The 18181-nt window shown below is 39.1% G+C and overlaps 1 protein-coding gene across 12 annotated transcripts in view; it reads left to right on the forward strand.

The window, feature by feature from the left end:
• neb (nebulin) overlaps positions 1-18181 on the forward strand; it is a 64180-nt gene continuing 45999 nt past the window's right edge. For all 12 annotated transcript variants that reach the window (XM_071480983.1, XM_071481054.1, XM_071481084.1 and 9 more), the window contains exons 1-39: positions 1-74; positions 1260-1365; positions 4499-4546; positions 5435-5542; positions 5772-5879; positions 6196-6300; positions 6403-6507; positions 6637-6741; positions 7525-7629; positions 8461-8565; positions 8660-8767; positions 9207-9323; positions 9810-9911; positions 10018-10125; positions 10235-10339; positions 10482-10580; positions 11207-11311; positions 11430-11537; positions 11677-11790; positions 12131-12328; positions 12416-12523; positions 12665-12763; positions 12907-13011; positions 13221-13328; positions 13472-13783; positions 13903-14109; positions 14228-14332; positions 14444-14551; positions 14644-14955; positions 15120-15326; positions 15427-15531; positions 15670-15777; positions 15886-16197; positions 16388-16594; positions 16705-16809; positions 16953-17060; positions 17151-17462; positions 17628-17834; positions 17945-18049. In XM_071480983.1, the coding sequence (XP_071337084.1) occupies positions 1288-1365; positions 4499-4546; positions 5435-5542; positions 5772-5879; positions 6196-6300; positions 6403-6507; positions 6637-6741; positions 7525-7629; positions 8461-8565; positions 8660-8767; positions 9207-9323; positions 9810-9911; positions 10018-10125; positions 10235-10339; positions 10482-10580; positions 11207-11311; positions 11430-11537; positions 11677-11790; positions 12131-12328; positions 12416-12523; positions 12665-12763; positions 12907-13011; positions 13221-13328; positions 13472-13783; positions 13903-14109; positions 14228-14332; positions 14444-14551; positions 14644-14955; positions 15120-15326; positions 15427-15531; positions 15670-15777; positions 15886-16197; positions 16388-16594; positions 16705-16809; positions 16953-17060; positions 17151-17462; positions 17628-17834; positions 17945-18049 (5271 nt within the window). In that variant the 5' untranslated portion in view covers positions 1-74; positions 1260-1287. The remainder of the gene's footprint in view (positions 75-1259; positions 1366-4498; positions 4547-5434; positions 5543-5771; positions 5880-6195; positions 6301-6402; positions 6508-6636; positions 6742-7524; positions 7630-8460; positions 8566-8659; positions 8768-9206; positions 9324-9809; positions 9912-10017; positions 10126-10234; positions 10340-10481; positions 10581-11206; positions 11312-11429; positions 11538-11676; positions 11791-12130; positions 12329-12415; positions 12524-12664; positions 12764-12906; positions 13012-13220; positions 13329-13471; positions 13784-13902; positions 14110-14227; positions 14333-14443; positions 14552-14643; positions 14956-15119; positions 15327-15426; positions 15532-15669; positions 15778-15885; positions 16198-16387; positions 16595-16704; positions 16810-16952; positions 17061-17150; positions 17463-17627; positions 17835-17944; positions 18050-18181) is intronic.

The raw sequence follows: 18181 nt of genomic DNA on the forward strand, positions 1-18181 counted from the left end.
GCCCAGCGTTTCTCTGGAGGGAAGCTGGGGAGGCTTTGGCGGCTTGGGAGACCATTAAACTTATAAAATAACTGGTAAGCAAAGAAAAGGAGAAAAAGTACAAGTATCCATATTTACTACACCCTGCATGGCTTTCCATCTGCTTGGACATCCATCATTTCCATTCTCTGCTACCAACTGGATCCAGGAAGACAGCTACTTGAGGAATAAGGATTGTGAAGGCTTTGCTGCACCTTGAAGGAGTAACCAAACAATTCAGAACTGCAGGACTCACGCAAGATCAGACCAGGCCTACCTTTGGATGTTTCTGAAATTACAGCTGCAGTCTGGCCATTCTGTCTACTTTTCTTGGCATCTTCCTAGCTATTTTGTCCTTATGCCTCAACTGCTCCACCTATTTCTCTTGTTGTTTAACAGAGAAAATTACATTTTAATTCAAAGAGAGGGCAATGAAGTGCTAAAAAAAGGTAGTTAGTATGCCATCCTATATTTAACCTGCAGCCTCAGAAGGCATTGCATCTCCGTTTGCTAAACAGAGTCAACCAATCAGGCTGTGGCATTAGCTTACATGTCAAATAGCTGAAGCACAGTTGGGCAGCTGTCGCCAACCTTCAGGCAGGAGGCACAGTTCTTTGAGTTGTGTTGTGGCAAGTGAAGGAGGAGGGGTGGCTGTCACACATTCAAAGGCAGAGGCCTGTTATAATGCACTAAGTTTTTCACCTTCCTAATCTGCCCTTCTCCCTGTGTGATTATTGATGTACACGTAGCAAAGTTTGTGAGTGGTTTCACATACTTGTATTACTTTGTTTAGGGCTGGGGCAAATCACAAAGTCGGACTATCAATTTGAGACCCTATTGGATGGCAAGTGAGGCCTCCTTACTGTCAGGAAATACTGCGGGATTGTTTTGCTGGTATGGCATGCACATAGGTTAAACATCAGTATGTTGGTGTCATATTTTTTTATAGCAAGTGTTTGCTGTTAATTATGACTCGTTTTGAATAAGGTAATTGGGTTCAGCGGGGGATGGCTTTCGGCATCCTAAAATATCTCTGGTGCTGTCGTCCTCTGGTCTCTTGCCCCAGTATATGCAGTTTGAAACTGTAATTTGGTGCCACTGAAAGAACATTAAAGTGAACTTTGCTACACTGTTGGATGGTATACTTCCCGATTAGATAGGCTTTTCAGCTTATGAGGCCAAACCTTGTTCATTCAGAGTTTAAATGAATGCCTCAAAATGTCATCTGTGTTTTTCTGTAGGTTTTAGAACCTCTAAAACCATCCCAAAATGACGACAATTGTGGAGGAGTATGTGGAATATGAGGAGGAGGAGGAGGAGGAGGAGGAGGAGGAGATTGTGGAGGAGGTAAGTGGACATCTTCTCATTGGGTTTTGTACATTAATTGTAAAACACAAGGCTGCTATTCTTTACTTTCATTATTATAGTTGATTAGTTTTTGTTGTTTCTAGACTTAATATAATTAAAACCTGAGATATCATTTTATGTATGTCAGTAGATTGAAATTGTCTGCTGGATCTACATGTCCAGTGGCAGGCCCTATGAATAGTTAAGCCAGTGACGATACCCCATCCAGTCAGCAGTTCATGGAACTGGTCATCCATGTCTGCTGGTGGATCCTGTTTCAGGCAGACGCCTTCTAAAGGGTTTTAAGTCCTGGATTTCAGTCAACTATTAATCAAAACTATTTCAAACTGAACAGAGAATATTTTTACCAGTGTCCTTTTAAAAGTGCAGGTACTTTTACCTGAGCTCTCATCTTATGGTAGACAGCCCCACAACATTATAAATGGAGTCCAGTGATGTAATAATTGCACAACTACTTTCTGCAGATGAGTTGACAACATTAATGTAACTGTATTTTTGCAGCAGGCCCTTAGTTATCTCCCAACATATCTAATGTATTAATTAATACATTTTGTTGTTCTGTAATGCTACTCAAATTTTCATGTTATCCTTCCTGTGTAGCATAGATAGTGCAAGATTGGATTTGGGTCAGTGTCTGTTTCTCGAAGTTACCATTTTGTCTTTTGCTTCAAGTGACCTGTGAAAATTCTTCTTCATACTTCACTTCAGTCATATAATTTGGTATTCATCACCAATCTCCTGTAATATTTGTCTCCAGATTATGTGATCAAACCTCATACCCCCAAGATTTCAACGTGTTTTTGTGCTGCATTTAGAGACATTTTTATGTATGTTGTAATTATTGTGTTGCTGAAGGTCTCCGTGTCAGTGTCCAATGGAAGAGTGAAAACAGAAGGCTAACAGCTTAATCCCATATTTCCTGGTGAAATAGGATTAAAGCTAGCCTCGTATTTGTTCCTATTTAATATTGCTGATATCTCATAGGGGAGTCTGAATGATGTTCTTGGTGACATGATATTACCTGAACATACTCATCAATCAGCTGTTACCATTTAACTCCCATATAACATATCAGCTGTGTCAAATGGATTTACCATCTTTACTGCAAAGATGTAAATCATTTGGGAGGCGGGACAGATGGATACCTACAAACTCAATACACTCTGATTTCACTAGCACTTTCATCTACACTGTGGAGAAATATGACATTGTTTTGAGTAAATAGTAAGACGGCTTCTTATTTATTCTACAGAATGGGGAGAAACATAGTGCTGTTCAGGTCAGATATGAAAATATGCATACAGTTGAAAACACACAATATCTTCACAAGAATTTGGAAAGACTTAGCACATAAGGAGTAATACGTTATTGTTTTTTTTTTTTGTTTTATTTGATAGTGATCTGCATCATGAATCATTTTGATCATGAGTATTTTCTTCATATCATCTTAAAAAATGACTTAACTCCTCGGGTCATTTAGGGGTGGAGTGTAGAGTTCTCTGTCTGGCATTCAGACAAATTTAGAAGAGGACATCTATGGCACATTGGCAGAGAGATGGAGTGGAGGGAGAAGGAAAGAGAGAGAAAGTGAGAGAGAGAGAGAGGGGCAAGTGAGACGAGTCACCGTGCTGTAAATCACACTTCAAGTGTGCTGACGTCACAGCTAGAAATCTGCTTAGGAGAGGAGGTTGCATGGAAAAACTGCCTGACAGGTTTTAGAGAGAGGTTGCTTTGAATTACTTTGAGGGGATGAGTAATGTGAGTGTTTCATCTACACCTATGGTTCTCTCCTGTCTGATAGATTCAGATATCGAAGCCTCTTACAAATGTTGATCAAAATGATTGAGATGTTCTTTCTCTCAGCTCTGGTTATCCCTAGATTTCTGGTAGATTTGAGGGATTAATCGTTAGCTTCCAAAGCCACTTAGCTCATAATGTTCAACCTTATGTGACTGTGAATATTTCATTGCCCAAGTAGAGGGAAGTGTAATGCAGACAGGCTGCAAGTTAGGCGTGCTATTCATGGAACAGTATGCTATGTGCGGGGAATACCGTCAGTTACAGTAGCCTGAGGTGCTTGACTTGAAAATAATGTTTCCCCATAAATGGATGGTTCTTCCCAAATTACAAGTGGTACTTACTTCAAGTGGGATCTAACCGTGCACAAACATTTGGTTAAAGGCCCAGATTTTGGGATATCTATCTCTGAAATTTCTCCCTCTTCAGTACAATTAATGTGAATGGGATATAATTTGTAGCGCTCAAAGCGTTCAAGAGTGTCATTCAAAATATATTCAACAATGACATCTCTTCCAGGAAACAGTATAACATGCTACTCTGGATAATGCACAGAAACGACTGTCAACACTTATTTTATGAGACTATTTCTGTGGAGTATTTAAAGTAACAAGGACCTAATTTCTTTGAATTCAAGTTGCTGTTGATTTTCTTTTTAAATGTTGTTATCTGTTAGCATCATAAATGAAATTCCATTCATCTCCACTGTATTGGAGTGAAAGCAGAAAACAGATGTGTTGAAATGACTTAAAATAAAATCCAAACTATCCATGTCCTTTTAAAAGTGCAGGTACAAACTATCTATAGCTGTTACTAGAAGTAAGTGAGAAAATATGTTTTTTGTAATTTGGGTGAAGCAGTCCTTTGTAACCAAGAGATTAAGAAGCTGTGTAAACAGTTTGTGTATTGCTGTATGCTGTAGCAACTGATAACAGGAACAATGACAAATAAGAATAGAATTATAGTCATGTGAGCGCATGGTGTTTATAAACTTGGTCGGAGGATCAGAAGATTTAGCGCGGTTGGGCTCACATAACACAGAGGATATTAATGCCTCTCTTTCCTCTGTAGGATACAGGCTTAATTAGACTGCAGTCACAATTACAGAATAATCATCTCTGAGGATTTTACCTTTTCTTTCAGAGTGATTTCCCACTTGTTATACTAGAAATGTCAGTTGCAGTAATTAAGTAGAACCAGAGCTGAGGAAAAATCAAACTCAATCCAACAGAAATACTGTGCTGTTTCTCCCATTACTTGTTCTGGCAGTTTTGAAACTTTAGAGTTTGTCCTATATTTGTAATATTTTGAGCAGATGACAACAACGATGACTGTCACTGAGCACAAGACTCAGTCCTTTCAGGTAAAGCACCTCCTCCCAAGGGACAATAGTTCAAACAGTGCAGGATACCCTCCCTTGTCTTGACAATGGTGCATCCCCGTCCCTGTCTGCATGTCTGTCTGGATAATCTGCTGTCTGGAGATATGGTGCCTTTGGTCTTGTTTTTTTTTTTTTTAAGTTAAAACCTTTCAAGTTAGAAATGACACTAGAAATTAGTAAAACAAAAACTTCTGCATGAACATTAAACTCCCTTGCAGCAATGTACACATGAATTTTTTTGCCAGTTTTACATTTTAATGTGACTTCCAAGAGGAAGTGTCTGCTTTTTTGGGGATTAATGGCTTCTGGCAGTTTTGTTAATCATGACTGCACTGCCCATCAGATGAGATACTGTACCCCCCACATGTTGGTCAGTCTGACATTGCATGCAGCACAATGCGCTTAGAGGCGTAACTGTATATCCAGCTCTTCTCTTTTGCTTCTTGGTTTGTCTGTTCTTCAGTCACCTTTCATCTGCCATTATCACAGTACATAATAATGGCATTATTCTAACTTGCTGACTTCCATGTAGAATACATTTTATTCATATCCCTTTAACTCTTGACTTGGATCACTTCACACGTTATTGAAGGTGAGTAATTAGAGTAAGAGGTGTACTGGAGAAGCACAGATCGATATGCATCTTGTAACAGTTTTCTCTTCATCTTGGCAATATCAGGTCATTATTTAATCAACTGTATTATAGTTTTAAAAAAACAGTCATAAATTATCACTGAGTGTCTTTGATGACTGCCTCGTTATGAGTGAATACTGTTTTACTTCCTCACCAATATGTTTTGCATAATCAAGGAACCTAGACCCCGTTTGTTAGTTGGATAATTAACTGTATTTCTCTCTGTCCTCTTCCAGTCTGGCTTGCCCACCAGGAAAGTCAGGAAGAAGGTCAAGGTGGATACTTCCAAGTTCATGACTCCGTACCTGGCCCACAGCCAGAAGATGCTGGAGCAGTTCAGCCACGTAAGAAACATATCTGGGTTTTTAATACCTAACTTTAGTACCTAACTTGTCTTCTATAGCACTATATGCTTATGGAAAGAAAACAGATAAGCCCCTTTCGTTGGAATATTTGTGAGCCACAATATTTGTGATTTACTGTAGTTACTTTTTTTTTTTTAACTTCATATATGATATTTTTGGTGGTTGCAGTGTATTTCATGACTGTTGTACTCAAATGATTGCTCTACAGAACAAGTACCGCCATGCTTATGACATGTCCAGAGGCCAGCCTCCTGCCATCAGCACTGAGACCCCTGAAATGATCCGCATTAGGAAGGCCCAGGAGCAGCTTAGTGAGGTACTACTGGAAGACTGTAGTGAAATAGTCCCCCCAAATTATGCTGTCTAAAATTTAAGGATGAGGGTTGGAAGATTAATGGAAGATTTCTGGTTTGAATGCTTTCAGTAAAATTACCGAATGAAACAATTCTGTCAGCAGCAATAGACTTGAGAGTGAGTGTGAATTGAATGTGGAGCAGAAGTGCTGAACAAATTAATTTTTTAGTAAATAATGGAATAAAAAAGATGAAGATTAACAATAAAACTGAATTCCTCAAACTTGATTAGATCTTTTCTAGTCATGAATGATAACAAATTACATGTATCATCATTAGGTTAAATACCGCATGGAGGGAAATAAGGTTCGGACGACAAGTATGTATGATGGTGAGGCCAAAGAGATCGCCCACGTCAAGCATGTGTCTGAACTGATGAGCAAGGTGAGTTACTTCAACTTATAACAATGTACAAAAGTTTTTGAAAAAAAAAAACAAAAAACAATATGACTGTTAAACACCAATGTTGTTGCTTTTCTTTTCCAGGTTCTGTACAGACAGAAGTGGGATGAGACTAAGGACAGGTACCTTCTGCCTCCTGACGCTCCTGAGCTGGTTCTGGCTGTGAAGAATGCTGCTAACTACAGCAAAGTAAGCATAATGGCCTTTAAGCACTGATTTTTGAATAATTAGAACAACATCTCATTGTGTGATTAAACATGATGAGTATCTGCTTATTTTATGTGCATGGAGTAAATCATGACCTCACAACTTGTTCAGAAACTTTACACGGAGGCCTGGGACGAAGAAAAGACCCAGTTATACCCCTACAGTGACAGCCCAGAGCTGCGCAGGGTGGCCAAGGCTCAGGAGGTCCTCAGTGATGTAAGTTGAATTTACCTTCAACAACCAATTCTCAACTGCAGGGAATGAAAAGCTGTGAAAGAGTTTTCATTCACTTCATACTCCCAGCTCCCACTTTAAAACCTCTGATTACATTAGGCCTTAGAGATCAATGATACAATAATGCATCAATGAGCTGAATTGCAATACTGGAATTAAAGGACACTGATTACTAGCTGAACACAGACTTTCTTGTCTGGTTAAGTTATCTCTAAGCAGTTCCAATTGATTTTCTAACAAATTTACTAGAAATGTATTACATTATTGATATATAAAATAAAATTACACATACCAAGGTGAAGAATTTTACCTCCAAGAGATTTTATAAGTGACTGTCATTTGGTGCTGTTTCTTGAAATGTATTGCTATAGAGTAATAGAGTAATAAAAATGAGGTGAGCTGCAGCTTTCGTGTTTTATCATTTAATTCACCTGAGCAGTTCATGTCTTACATTGACTCTGCGAGCAGACTGACATTCAGCATCAATCACACAGGCTAGCACATTTTCTCTGCCGTCTATATTTTTTTTCACGGTCCATTTGTTTGTGCTGAGTCAAATGTATCATATGTAGCCTTTTCCATTCATGGTGCAGGCAATTAAAATGGTCATTTTCTTCTTTTTGCACAAAACTGTGTTTAACCTTTTCTGCTGATGTAGGGAAGTCACCAGTCAATGTAGATACAATCGGTGCACTGAGGTCAGCTATTGATGTTGAAGAATTAACCACCTCAGTAAATTTCAACTCCTGCTGTCTGCTCCTGCAGATTCACTACAAGAAGGGTCATCATGAGCGCAAGGCCAAGTACACCTCCTTGCCTGATCCTCCTGAAGTAGAGCTGGCCAAGAGAGTGGAGCATCAGCGCAGTGATGTAAGCAAAACCATTTTAAACTGTCTCTCTAACACATTGTGACACAAGTCCAAAACAAATATAAGAAATACAAGAAGATTCATGTAGATAAATTGATGAATTTACCCTTTTTCTTAATCTTAAGCTTTATTTCATACATTAGCAAGACACTTACAGTAAACCCAAATAATGAAAGCAATATTCAGTGTAAGGCATAAAAATTGGAAATAATCTTCATTAAGTGTTATCACACATTCTCACAGTCCTATTCTTTATTAACAATAGAGCGAGCACGGTAAGTGCATCATAGACAGTGTGCAATGGGTGTGGCAACACACTGGTATTTTTGTGGCTGGACGTGTGTGTGGGTCCCCCGCATTGCACTTGGAAATGGTGTAGAATTAGGAGGAATCCATTGTTACATATCATCTGCTCTGTTTTTGCAGGTTGGTTTAGTTCAGTGCAAGTCATCACAATGCCAAATAGGCACAGGAGAGTAATAGATCTTCATGATTCTCAGGAAAATTATATTTTAGAGGCACAAACCTGCACTTTGCACAGTGAACTTACGTGGAAACAGGGCCCTCAGAGACCAACCAACCCTTAGTCGCTCTAAGGGATAACTGGCCACCTGCTCCCTGATATTACTGACCACACTAAGCTGGACAGGAGAGGCTAACAATAGGTTAAAATAACAGGGATACCAGTCATTCCCAAAGAGTTTTTTCAAACATATGAGATATCTAATATGTTAGCATTATTCATATATCCTCTACACTTTACTCTACAGCAAGATCTTTCCTCTTCAAAATGTGTCTTCTAATGTTGATTGTTGTTGTTTGTTCTCCACAGCTTAAGTACAAGGAAGATTACAATAAAAATGTGAAGGGTCAGTGGTGTGAGACGCCCTACTTCGACGTGGCCACAGCCAGGGTGGCGATGGACAACTTCAGCAATGTAAGAGCTTACTACTAGAAAAGGGATGGGATTTTCAGAATATTATTATTTTGTCATTATTCTGTATCTAAGTGTCAATCCCGTTTCTTTGCAGAGAAAATACACGCAACATTATGAGGATATGAAAGACCAAATTTATTTCATGCAAACAGACACGCCGGTTTACGACACAAACAAAAAGGCTTCTGTTGCTGCTAGTGAGGTGAGTCCACACAAACACACACGCACAAAGGTATCAAAGTATTTTTATGGGCACTATCTCATGTGGAAGACACGACAGAGAGTTGACCTGTGTCTCAGAGTAGAGTGTGAGTCAACGCAGTGAATCCATGCTGACGTGTTGGTTTGTGCCTACACACGCACTGCATGATTAAGAGATCTACATTTGGTTCACTGTCACTGCACAAATTCAGTGTGTAGTATCACCAGTTTCCAGAAACAACAACTCAAACTATGTGAAGAGGCCGCCCATACTTTCACACACAATGCAAACAAGCATCATTTTGGGAAACAATAGGCATTCGTACTGTTCCTCCATGACTGACTTTACCAACGTTATGTTTTATGAGTGAGTCAGTCAACCATGTCAACACACTTTTTGCTCTTGTTACTGACACCAATCTCCTTATGTCTGTCTTTAGGTCCAATACAAGAAGGAATACGAGAAGACAAAGGCACAGTCTGACTACAACACGCTCCCCGCCACTGAGAATCCTCTCCTCAGACAGCTCAGATATGCTGGCACCATCCTCAGTGATGTAGGTGTCTGGAGAACGCTATGAAGAAAGACATTTTCAATCAATGCTGGTTTTATTAAAGATGATGGATTATAATATATATTTTGGGAAAAACAAATGATAAAATCTCAGAAGTAGTGCAGTAACATGTATCATTACTGGTCTTCATGTCTGTTTAGACAGAGGTGGTCTTGTTAGACTTAACTAAAAAAACGGGGTGACTGCTTGAATGATTGACCTATGTGGGTGTTATAGTTTAACATAAAGCTCTTCAAAGTGGATTGTTGTATTAGTGGTCACTTGCAGTAGCCTCTTGTGCACAACAAGTTAGTTGATTAGTTAATTTTAATTAATTTCAGTTAATTTCATCAAGTCTTACTGAAATATTCAATTAGCATTGTGTACTTCATGTACCATATGGACAGATGGTTTGTTCAACTGTTCATTTAATTTTGAGTGTTTGCTTATTTTAGTAACTGATTTATTTGTTTTTCATGTTCTTTGCAGAAAGTATATAAGGCCAACTATGAGAAATCCAGGGGTTTCAGCATCAACTACTGTGACACGCCCAAGTTTCAGATGGACTCAGTACTTAAACAGTTCACTGATGTAAGAAAACTTCATGACATACAAGGCTTTCTTTTTTCATAAACCAATGATATTGTTTTCTTTTTTCTTTTTTTGAAATTATACACATTCTGTTTCCCTTTTTTAGGCACATTACAAAGATAAGTATGACAGTCAGGTGAAGGGCCACTACATTGGCAGCTATGAAGATCTCTATATGCTTCACTGCCAGAAAGTTGAGGAAATGAAGAACGAGGTAAGTTCCTGCATTTTCATTTCAGGTTTCCTAAATTAAAATCACTTCTGTAAGAATTAATTTAATACTTTGTTATCTTTCCTCACAATTAGTGTATTTTATTTTGCAGCAAATGTATAAAGCGGATTATGAAGACATCAAAACAAGGTGCTTCTTCCCTCAAACAATTACGCCTGAATATGAAGCTGCAAAGAAGCTTCAACAGTGTACCGATGTGAGTAGTCTTAATAAATATCTTCATAATAAAATACTTCTTTGGGGTAAAACAGATTCACATGACTCTTCTTTTTGTATAATTATATGTATAACTGAAATATAACTTATGTCACATTTTTTCTTCATGTTATGCTTTGCAGAAAGTTTACCGGCAACATCCAGACAAAGTGAAATTTACACAAGTGGTGGATTCGCCAGTTCTGGTTCAAGCCGCCATCAATGCCAAACAGCTAAGTGACGTATGTACCATTTATAGACAGCTTCCTCTTAGTACTGATACAAAATGTATTACAGTTGAAACAGATAGTTGAAACAGTGGCTTTACAAGATGATGAAATATTTCTTATCAATATTGCTATCATTTGAATTCTTTCATACTTGCTCTTTCATTCATATAAATCATATAAGTGATTCATATAAGGTTCTTGTGAACAGAATTATTTTTCATATTGTCCAAGTATTCATTGGAATTGCTACAATCATCAGCTAATGGCCTAGATCAAATTTCTCCTAGATATGCAGATCACCTTAAAATGTGCCCAATCATCCACATAGCCCAGCTGTCTTTCTGTGGGCACCATGGAAACTGGAGAGCCATCTCTCTGTAGCATAAATAGCAACAAGCATTCATTTGGCCCAGAATAAACCCTGTGTTCAGAGAAGGGGCAGGGGAGGTGGGGAAAAGGACAGTCAAATATGTCTGAGATAGAGCCCAGCCAGTACACTGCTGCCCCCCAGTGACAGAAAATCAAAGAGCATTTTGCCTTAATCTATGTCCTGTCTCAAAATTACTGTACTTGTACAATATGTAATGATGTTTCTTTTTAGAATAAAACTCAGTTTTATCACTTTGCTCTTTTTGCAGTTGAACTACAAGGCAAAGTATGAGGAAACAAAGTTCAAGTCTAATCTGCCCCCAGACTATCCCTTCTTCATCCAATCCAGAGTTAACGCTTTTAACCTCAGTGATGTAAGTACCTCTTGATTTGTAAATACTCTGTACTCCATTTCTATAAATTAAAATTCTGTCAGCTTTAATTTGGTATAATATTTTTAATTTCCCGAATGGCATGATTTTCTCCTTGCAGAACTGTTATAAGTACGATTGGGAGAAATCTAAAGCGAAAAAGTTTGAGATCAAGGGCGATGCCATCTCAATCCTTGCTGCCCGTGCTCACACAAACATCGCCAGTGATGTAAGTATGCCACATTATGGATTTCAATATGTCTTGCTTTGCTTGTTTGCTTTGTATTTCAGTTACTTTTAGAACCTCTTTTGTCATAGCACTCTTTTTATTAATCTAGTCATTGCAAATCTTTTGTTCTTCTTTGCAGGTTAAATATAAAAAGGAGTATGAGAAGAACAAGGGACAAATGGTTGGAGCCCTCAGCATTAATGACGATCCCAAGATCTTGCACTCTGTTCATGTGGCCAAAATCCAGAGTGATGTAAGTCATTAGTTTGCTTGTATTTCCTGTACTTTTACTTTATCCGGATTGAGATAAGATGGGACTCTTGAACCATCTCATATTGAAACTTTTCTAAAGCTAAAAGAAACATCTCTAAAGTCATTTATATTGACTTATTTTTTTAAACTGATGTTTTGTTGTTTGCTGTTTACTCTATACTCATATTTCTACTTTGTAAATAGAACCCTGTTGTTATTATTGTGCTTGTTTGATGCTTTTAATATGAAGCACTTTATAAATAAATCTTTACGTATTTACTTAGTGGGTGATCTAGTCAGATGAATCACCCTTCACCTATACTTATTTACTCATTCCACAGCGTGAATATAAGAAGGACTATGAAAAGATAAAGACCAAGTACCACACACCACTGGATATGATGTCAGTCACCTTGGCTAAGAAATCCCAGGGGATTGCCAGCATGGCCGGGTATAGGAGCATCAGTACCAACTTCTTCCTTCCCTATGACAGTGTGCTGCTGGACTTGGCCAAGAAAGCCAACATCATCCAGAGTGATGTAAGCATAGACAGACTTTACAAGGTTTTATTGCTGGCAGTTTGGTTGTTACACCTTTTCAATTTTGTTTATTTTTCTTCACCACAGAATGAGTACAAGTCTGACTACAACAACTATACCAAGGGTAGCCCATGGGTCACCTTTGGCTCCATGGATGTGGAAAAGGCTAAGAAAGCAGGAGAGATCCTTAGTGAGGTATGTGCACAACAGCATTGCTTAAAACTCACAACACACACTTTCCACCTCTTTACAAATGCCCTCTTGACATTAGAAAATACATGTTTGATGGTTGGCAGACAATGTCACATAATGTGTTAATTTACTTGTTTCTTACAGAAAAAATACAGACAACACCCAGACACAATCCCCTTCACAGCAATTGATGACCACCCCATCATGATGCAGGCCAAAGTCAACCAGCTTCAGAGGAGTGATGTGAGTACTCTCACTATTAACTCTGCAGAGAGAACTCTTCTCTTCTTTTCTGAAGTCATTTTTGAGAAGATTGTTCTTATCTTTACTATGATCTGAGTACAGCTCATGTGACTTCTGCCCTTATTGCCCTTATTTCCTTACAGCGGTTCTACAAGAGAGGTCTTGAGGAGGTTCATCAGAAGTACTCTCTGCCTCCTGATGTCCCTGAGTTCCTCCAGGCCAAGTGCAATGCCTACAACATCAGCAAGGTGTTGCATACAGAGAGACCCCATTTATTTATATAATTGAAATATATTCTCATAGCCCACTTTGGAAGTAGTAATTTTGGGTACATTTAAAATAGTTTGCTCCTAAATCTGATCTGAAGTGTCTTTTTAAATATGTGGTGGATCCATGCCACACTTACTCAGTGTTCATATGTTTTGATGTTGTGTATATCTGTAATCTGTCATTTCAGAACTACTACAAGCTCGCCTGGCAGGAATTGATTGCTAAAGGTTATGACTTGAAGCCTGATGCTATCCCTGTTGTTGCTGCCAAAGCTGCCCGACATGCTGCCAGTGATGTAAGATTTCTGAAAGACTCATGGTCAAACTCCATTTTAAATTGCCATGTACCAAACACGTCTTGTTGCATCATATAATCATTAACATTCTTTCAATACTAATTGAATGTAATCAATGATGCTACATACATTTTAACTTATAGGTCCAATACAAAAAGGCGTACGAGAAGGCCAGAGGCCACCATGTTGGCTTCCGCAGCCTCCAGGACGACCCTCTGCTGGTTCACTACATGGAGGTGGCCAAACTGCAGAGTGACAAGAATTACAAGAAGGACTACCACAAGGCCAAGCTGAAGTTCCACTCCCCAGTGGACATGATGAGTGTGGCTCATGCTAAACATGCCTCAAGAGTGCAGACCTTCACTGGCTACAAGCAGCACCACCATAATTACTGTCTTTTGCCTGATTCAATGAATTTCGACCTTGCTCGCACCATGAACTACAATTCCAGTAATGTAAGATTCATTTTCCTTTAAGGAACATTTGTTACATGATTTAGGTAAATACTTAATGTCCTGCCTAAAAGTCTGTGTATTAACAGGTCTGATAATTTGCATACTCTTTTTCTTTCCAGTATAACTATAAACTAGATTATGAGACCTCAGTTAAGGGAACTGGCTGGATTCCCATTGGTTCCCTGGAGGTGGAAAAAGCCAAGGCAGCAGCTGCAGCTCTGGATGAGAAAAAGTACCGCCAGCACCCTGACACCATCAATTTCACCAGTCCTATTGACTCCATGAGCATGGAGCTGGCCAAGGCCAATGCCAAGATCATGAATGTGGTGAGGAGGAGGAAGCAAAATAACTTCTTAATTTGCTTCAATATAAATCACATTATTTCAGTCTATGAATTCCTTTTCAGAATAGATATAAACCAATTTCTTAAATGTAATTATGCAGAAAGAGTATAAGGCCAGTGGAGAGAAGTTCATGCACACTTACCATCTCCCTTCTGATGCCCCTGAACTGATGCAAGCCAGATACAATGCTGTCAACATCAGCCAGGTTAGTTGCAGATTCCTATATATTTTACAGCCTTTACATGCGCATAAAATTTAAAAAGAAATAAAATTGATGCTATATCTCTAACATAACACTGATGATCTATTTATTTAGAATTACTACACCTATGCTCATCGTCAAGATGTGCTCAAAGGACATAAAATGAAGGAAGATGCCATTCCTATTGTCGCAGCAAAAGCTTCCAGAGACATTGCCAGTAATGTAAGTTGTGATTATGCCAATAATAATAGTATTCAAACATTACTGCATTTAATGCAGTTATTCATAATGCCAAATGTTGTTCTTTTATACAGTACAAGTACAAGTTGGCTTACGAGAAAGCCAGAGGTCACCATGTTGGCTTCCGCAGCCTCCAGGATGATCCTCTGCTGGTTCACTACATGGAGGTGGCTAAGATGCAGAGTGACAAGAACTACAAGAAAGACTATCACAAGGTCAAGCTGAAGTATCACTCCCCAGTGGACATGATGAGTGTGGTCCATGCAAAGCACGCCTCTGCTGTTCAGACTTATGCTGGTTACAGAAAGATCCCTCACAACTACTTCCTTCTGCCTGACAACATGCATCTGCAGCTGTGTCGCAATATGATGGAGATTCAGAGTGATGTATGTTTTCCCTTTACACCTATATGTTTTCATATACCTAATATAATTGGTGCATATATAATTAAATTGATTATATACACACTAGCAAAACAAATTACACTGTGATGACTGTAAACTCTTCCACAAGTTTTGAATTATGATCTTTTTTCTTTATACACCTACAGAATGTCTACAAATCAGATTATGCCCACTGCCATAAAGGCTCAGGATGGGTCCCTATTGGTTCTCTGGATGTTGAGAAGGCCAAAGCTGCTAAAGCTGCACTGGATGAGAGGGGCTACCGCCAGCATCCCAGCACACTCAAGTTCACAAGCAAGACTGATGCCATGAACATGGCTTTGGCTCTGACCAACACGAAGCAGCTGGACAATGTATGAATGTCTTTTCTTTATATGATGTTAACATATTAATACATGTCAGATTCTCCTACAAGGATGTTCTAAACATTTTCTGTTCTTTTCTCCCCTCTAGACTGCATACAAAGCATCTGGCGAGAAGTTTGTGCACACCTATCATCTGCCCGCTGACAGCCCAGAGTTCCTCCAGGCTAAATACAATGCACAGACCCTTAGCGAGGTTAGAGCACAATCCATTTACTCAAAATCAACATCAGTTGCTGTTTGATCAGCAAATTGTCAAGCCAAAGGAATATGACTTGCATGAAATACTAGGTGTATATGTATATGTACCTGACACTTAACTGTTTATCCACAGAGTCACTACAAGCACAAGTGGCTGGAAGATATTGCTAAGGGCTACGACTTGAAGCCTGATGCTATTCCTATCCTGCATGCCAAGCAAGGCAGACATATTGCCAGCAATGTAAGTAAATCATAAATCTAATCTTTTTTCCATGTAACTGAAACAGTGACTATTACTGTATATTATACATATATATATATAACTAATTCCTTTTCCGTTTTCCTTTAGGTCCAGTACAAGAAAGCCTACGAGAAAGCCAGAGGTCACCATGTTGGCTTCCGCAGCCTCCAGGATGATCCTCTGCTGGTTCACTACATGGAGGTGGCTAAGATGCAGAGTGACAAGAACTACAAGAAGGACTACCACAAGGCCAAGCTGAAGTATCACTCCCCAGTGGATATGATGAGTGTGGTCCAAGCTAAGCATGCCTCTGCTGTTCAGACTTATGCTGGTTACAGAAAGATCCCTCACAACTACTTCCTTCTGCCTGACAACATGTATCTGCAGCGGTGTCGCACCATGAACACCCAGTCAAGTGACGTGAGTGACAGTGGCAATTTTATCAGGGATTGTGTCCTTCTGGGTGATATCATTTTTGAACACTGAATATACAGTACACTGTGTGATTCAGTTACATATTTGTGAAGAATGATTATGGAAAAGAAGTTCACTCATTCATCTTAACTCAAATGCCAATATGTATCATAATCCTATGGTCTCATTTTTTCAGTGTGATTACAAGTCTGAATGGAATAACTCTATCAGAGGTATTGGATGGGTCCCTATTGGCTCACTTGGTGTTGAGACTGCTAAAGTTGGTGGTCAGATTCTGAGTGAACACAAGTACCGCACTCATCCATCCAACTTCAAGTACAGCAAGCTGATGGACTCCATGGACCTGTCTCTGGCTACTGCCAACAACCAGATCATGAACAAGGTGTTGCCTGTTTAACTGTTACCTTATGCACAGGGCCACAAAAATAATAAGAGGTTAATAATCTTTTTCATAACTATCATGATTCATTTGTTTTTTGTCTACATTTACAGAAAGCATACACTGCTGCTTGGGAAAAAGACAAACTGACAGTCCACATCATGCCAGATAATCCTGAGATTGTCCTGGCCAAGGCTAATGCCCTCAATATGAGCAATGTAAGAAGGATCATTAATTCAAAAAACTGAAAGTGAAAAATCAGCTGCTCTTAATAGTGTCTATTGTCTGGTTAATGATGATCAGTTTGAGAGAATGACCACTGTTTTATTTCACTGTTATTTTACTTGTATGTCTTTTCTAGAAACTTTACAAAGCCGGTATTGTGGAGATGGCCAATAAGGGCTACAACCTCAAACCAGATGCTATCTCTATTTTGGCTGCCAAGTCTGGTACCACTATTGCCAGTAATGTAAGTTGAAAGTAAATTTCCTGCACCAAACAGGATTTACCCACTACAACCTATCATACATGGTAACCAAGTGTTTAATCATTGTTATAGTACAAGTACAAGTTGGCTTATGAGAAGGCCAGAGGCCACCATGTTGGCTTCCGCAGCCTCCAGGATGATCCTCTGCTGGTTCACTACATGGAGGTGGCTAAGATGCAGAGTGACAAGAACTACAAGAAAGACTACCACAAGGCCAAGCTGAAGTATCACTCCCCAGTGGATATGATGAGTGTGGTCCAAGCTAAGCATGCCTCTGCTGTTCAGACTTATGCTGGTTACAGAAAGATCCCTCACAACTACTTCCTTCTGCCTGACAACATGCATCTGCAGCGGTGTCGCACCATGAACACCCAGTCAAGTGACGTGAGTGACAGTGGAAATGTTATTAGGGAATTGTCTCTTTCTGGACAAAATCATGTTTGAAATGCAACAACACTGAATATACATTGAGTGCCTCATTTACACATTTGTGCAAAATATTTAAGGAAAGAAAGATTTTGTCATATGTGTATTGTCTCATTTTTTCAGTGTGATTACAAGTCTGAATGGAATAACTCTATCAGAGGTATTGGATGGGTCCCTATTGGCTCACTTGGTGTTGAGACTGCTAAAGTTGGTGGTCAGATTCTGAGTGAACACAAGTACCGCACTCATCCATCCAACTTCAAGTACAGCAAGCTGATGGACTCCATGGACCTGTCTCTGGCTACTGCCAACAACCAGATCATGAACAAGGTGTTGCCTGTTTAACTGTTACCTTATGTACAGGGCCACAAAAATAATAAGAGGTTAATAATCTTTTTCATAACTATCATGATTCATTTGTTTTTTGTCTATATTTACAGAAAGCATACACTGCTGCTTGGGAAAAAGACAAACTGACAGTCCACATCATGCCAGATAATCCTGAGATTGTCCTGGCCAAGGCTAATGCCCTCAATATGAGCAATGTAAGAAGGATCATTAATTCAAAAAACTGAAAGTGAAAAATCAACTGCTTTAATAGTGTCTATTGTCTGGTTAATGATGATCAGTTTGAGAGAATGACCACTGTTTTATTTCACTGTTATTTTACTTGTATG

This window comes from Trachinotus anak, unplaced genomic scaffold, assembly GCF_046630095.1.
Source record: "Trachinotus anak isolate AG129_WGS33_773 ecotype Australia unplaced genomic scaffold, CSIRO_AGI_Tana_v1 ptg000001l, whole genome shotgun sequence".
NCBI lineage: Eukaryota > Metazoa > Chordata > Actinopteri > Carangiformes > Carangidae > Trachinotus > Trachinotus anak.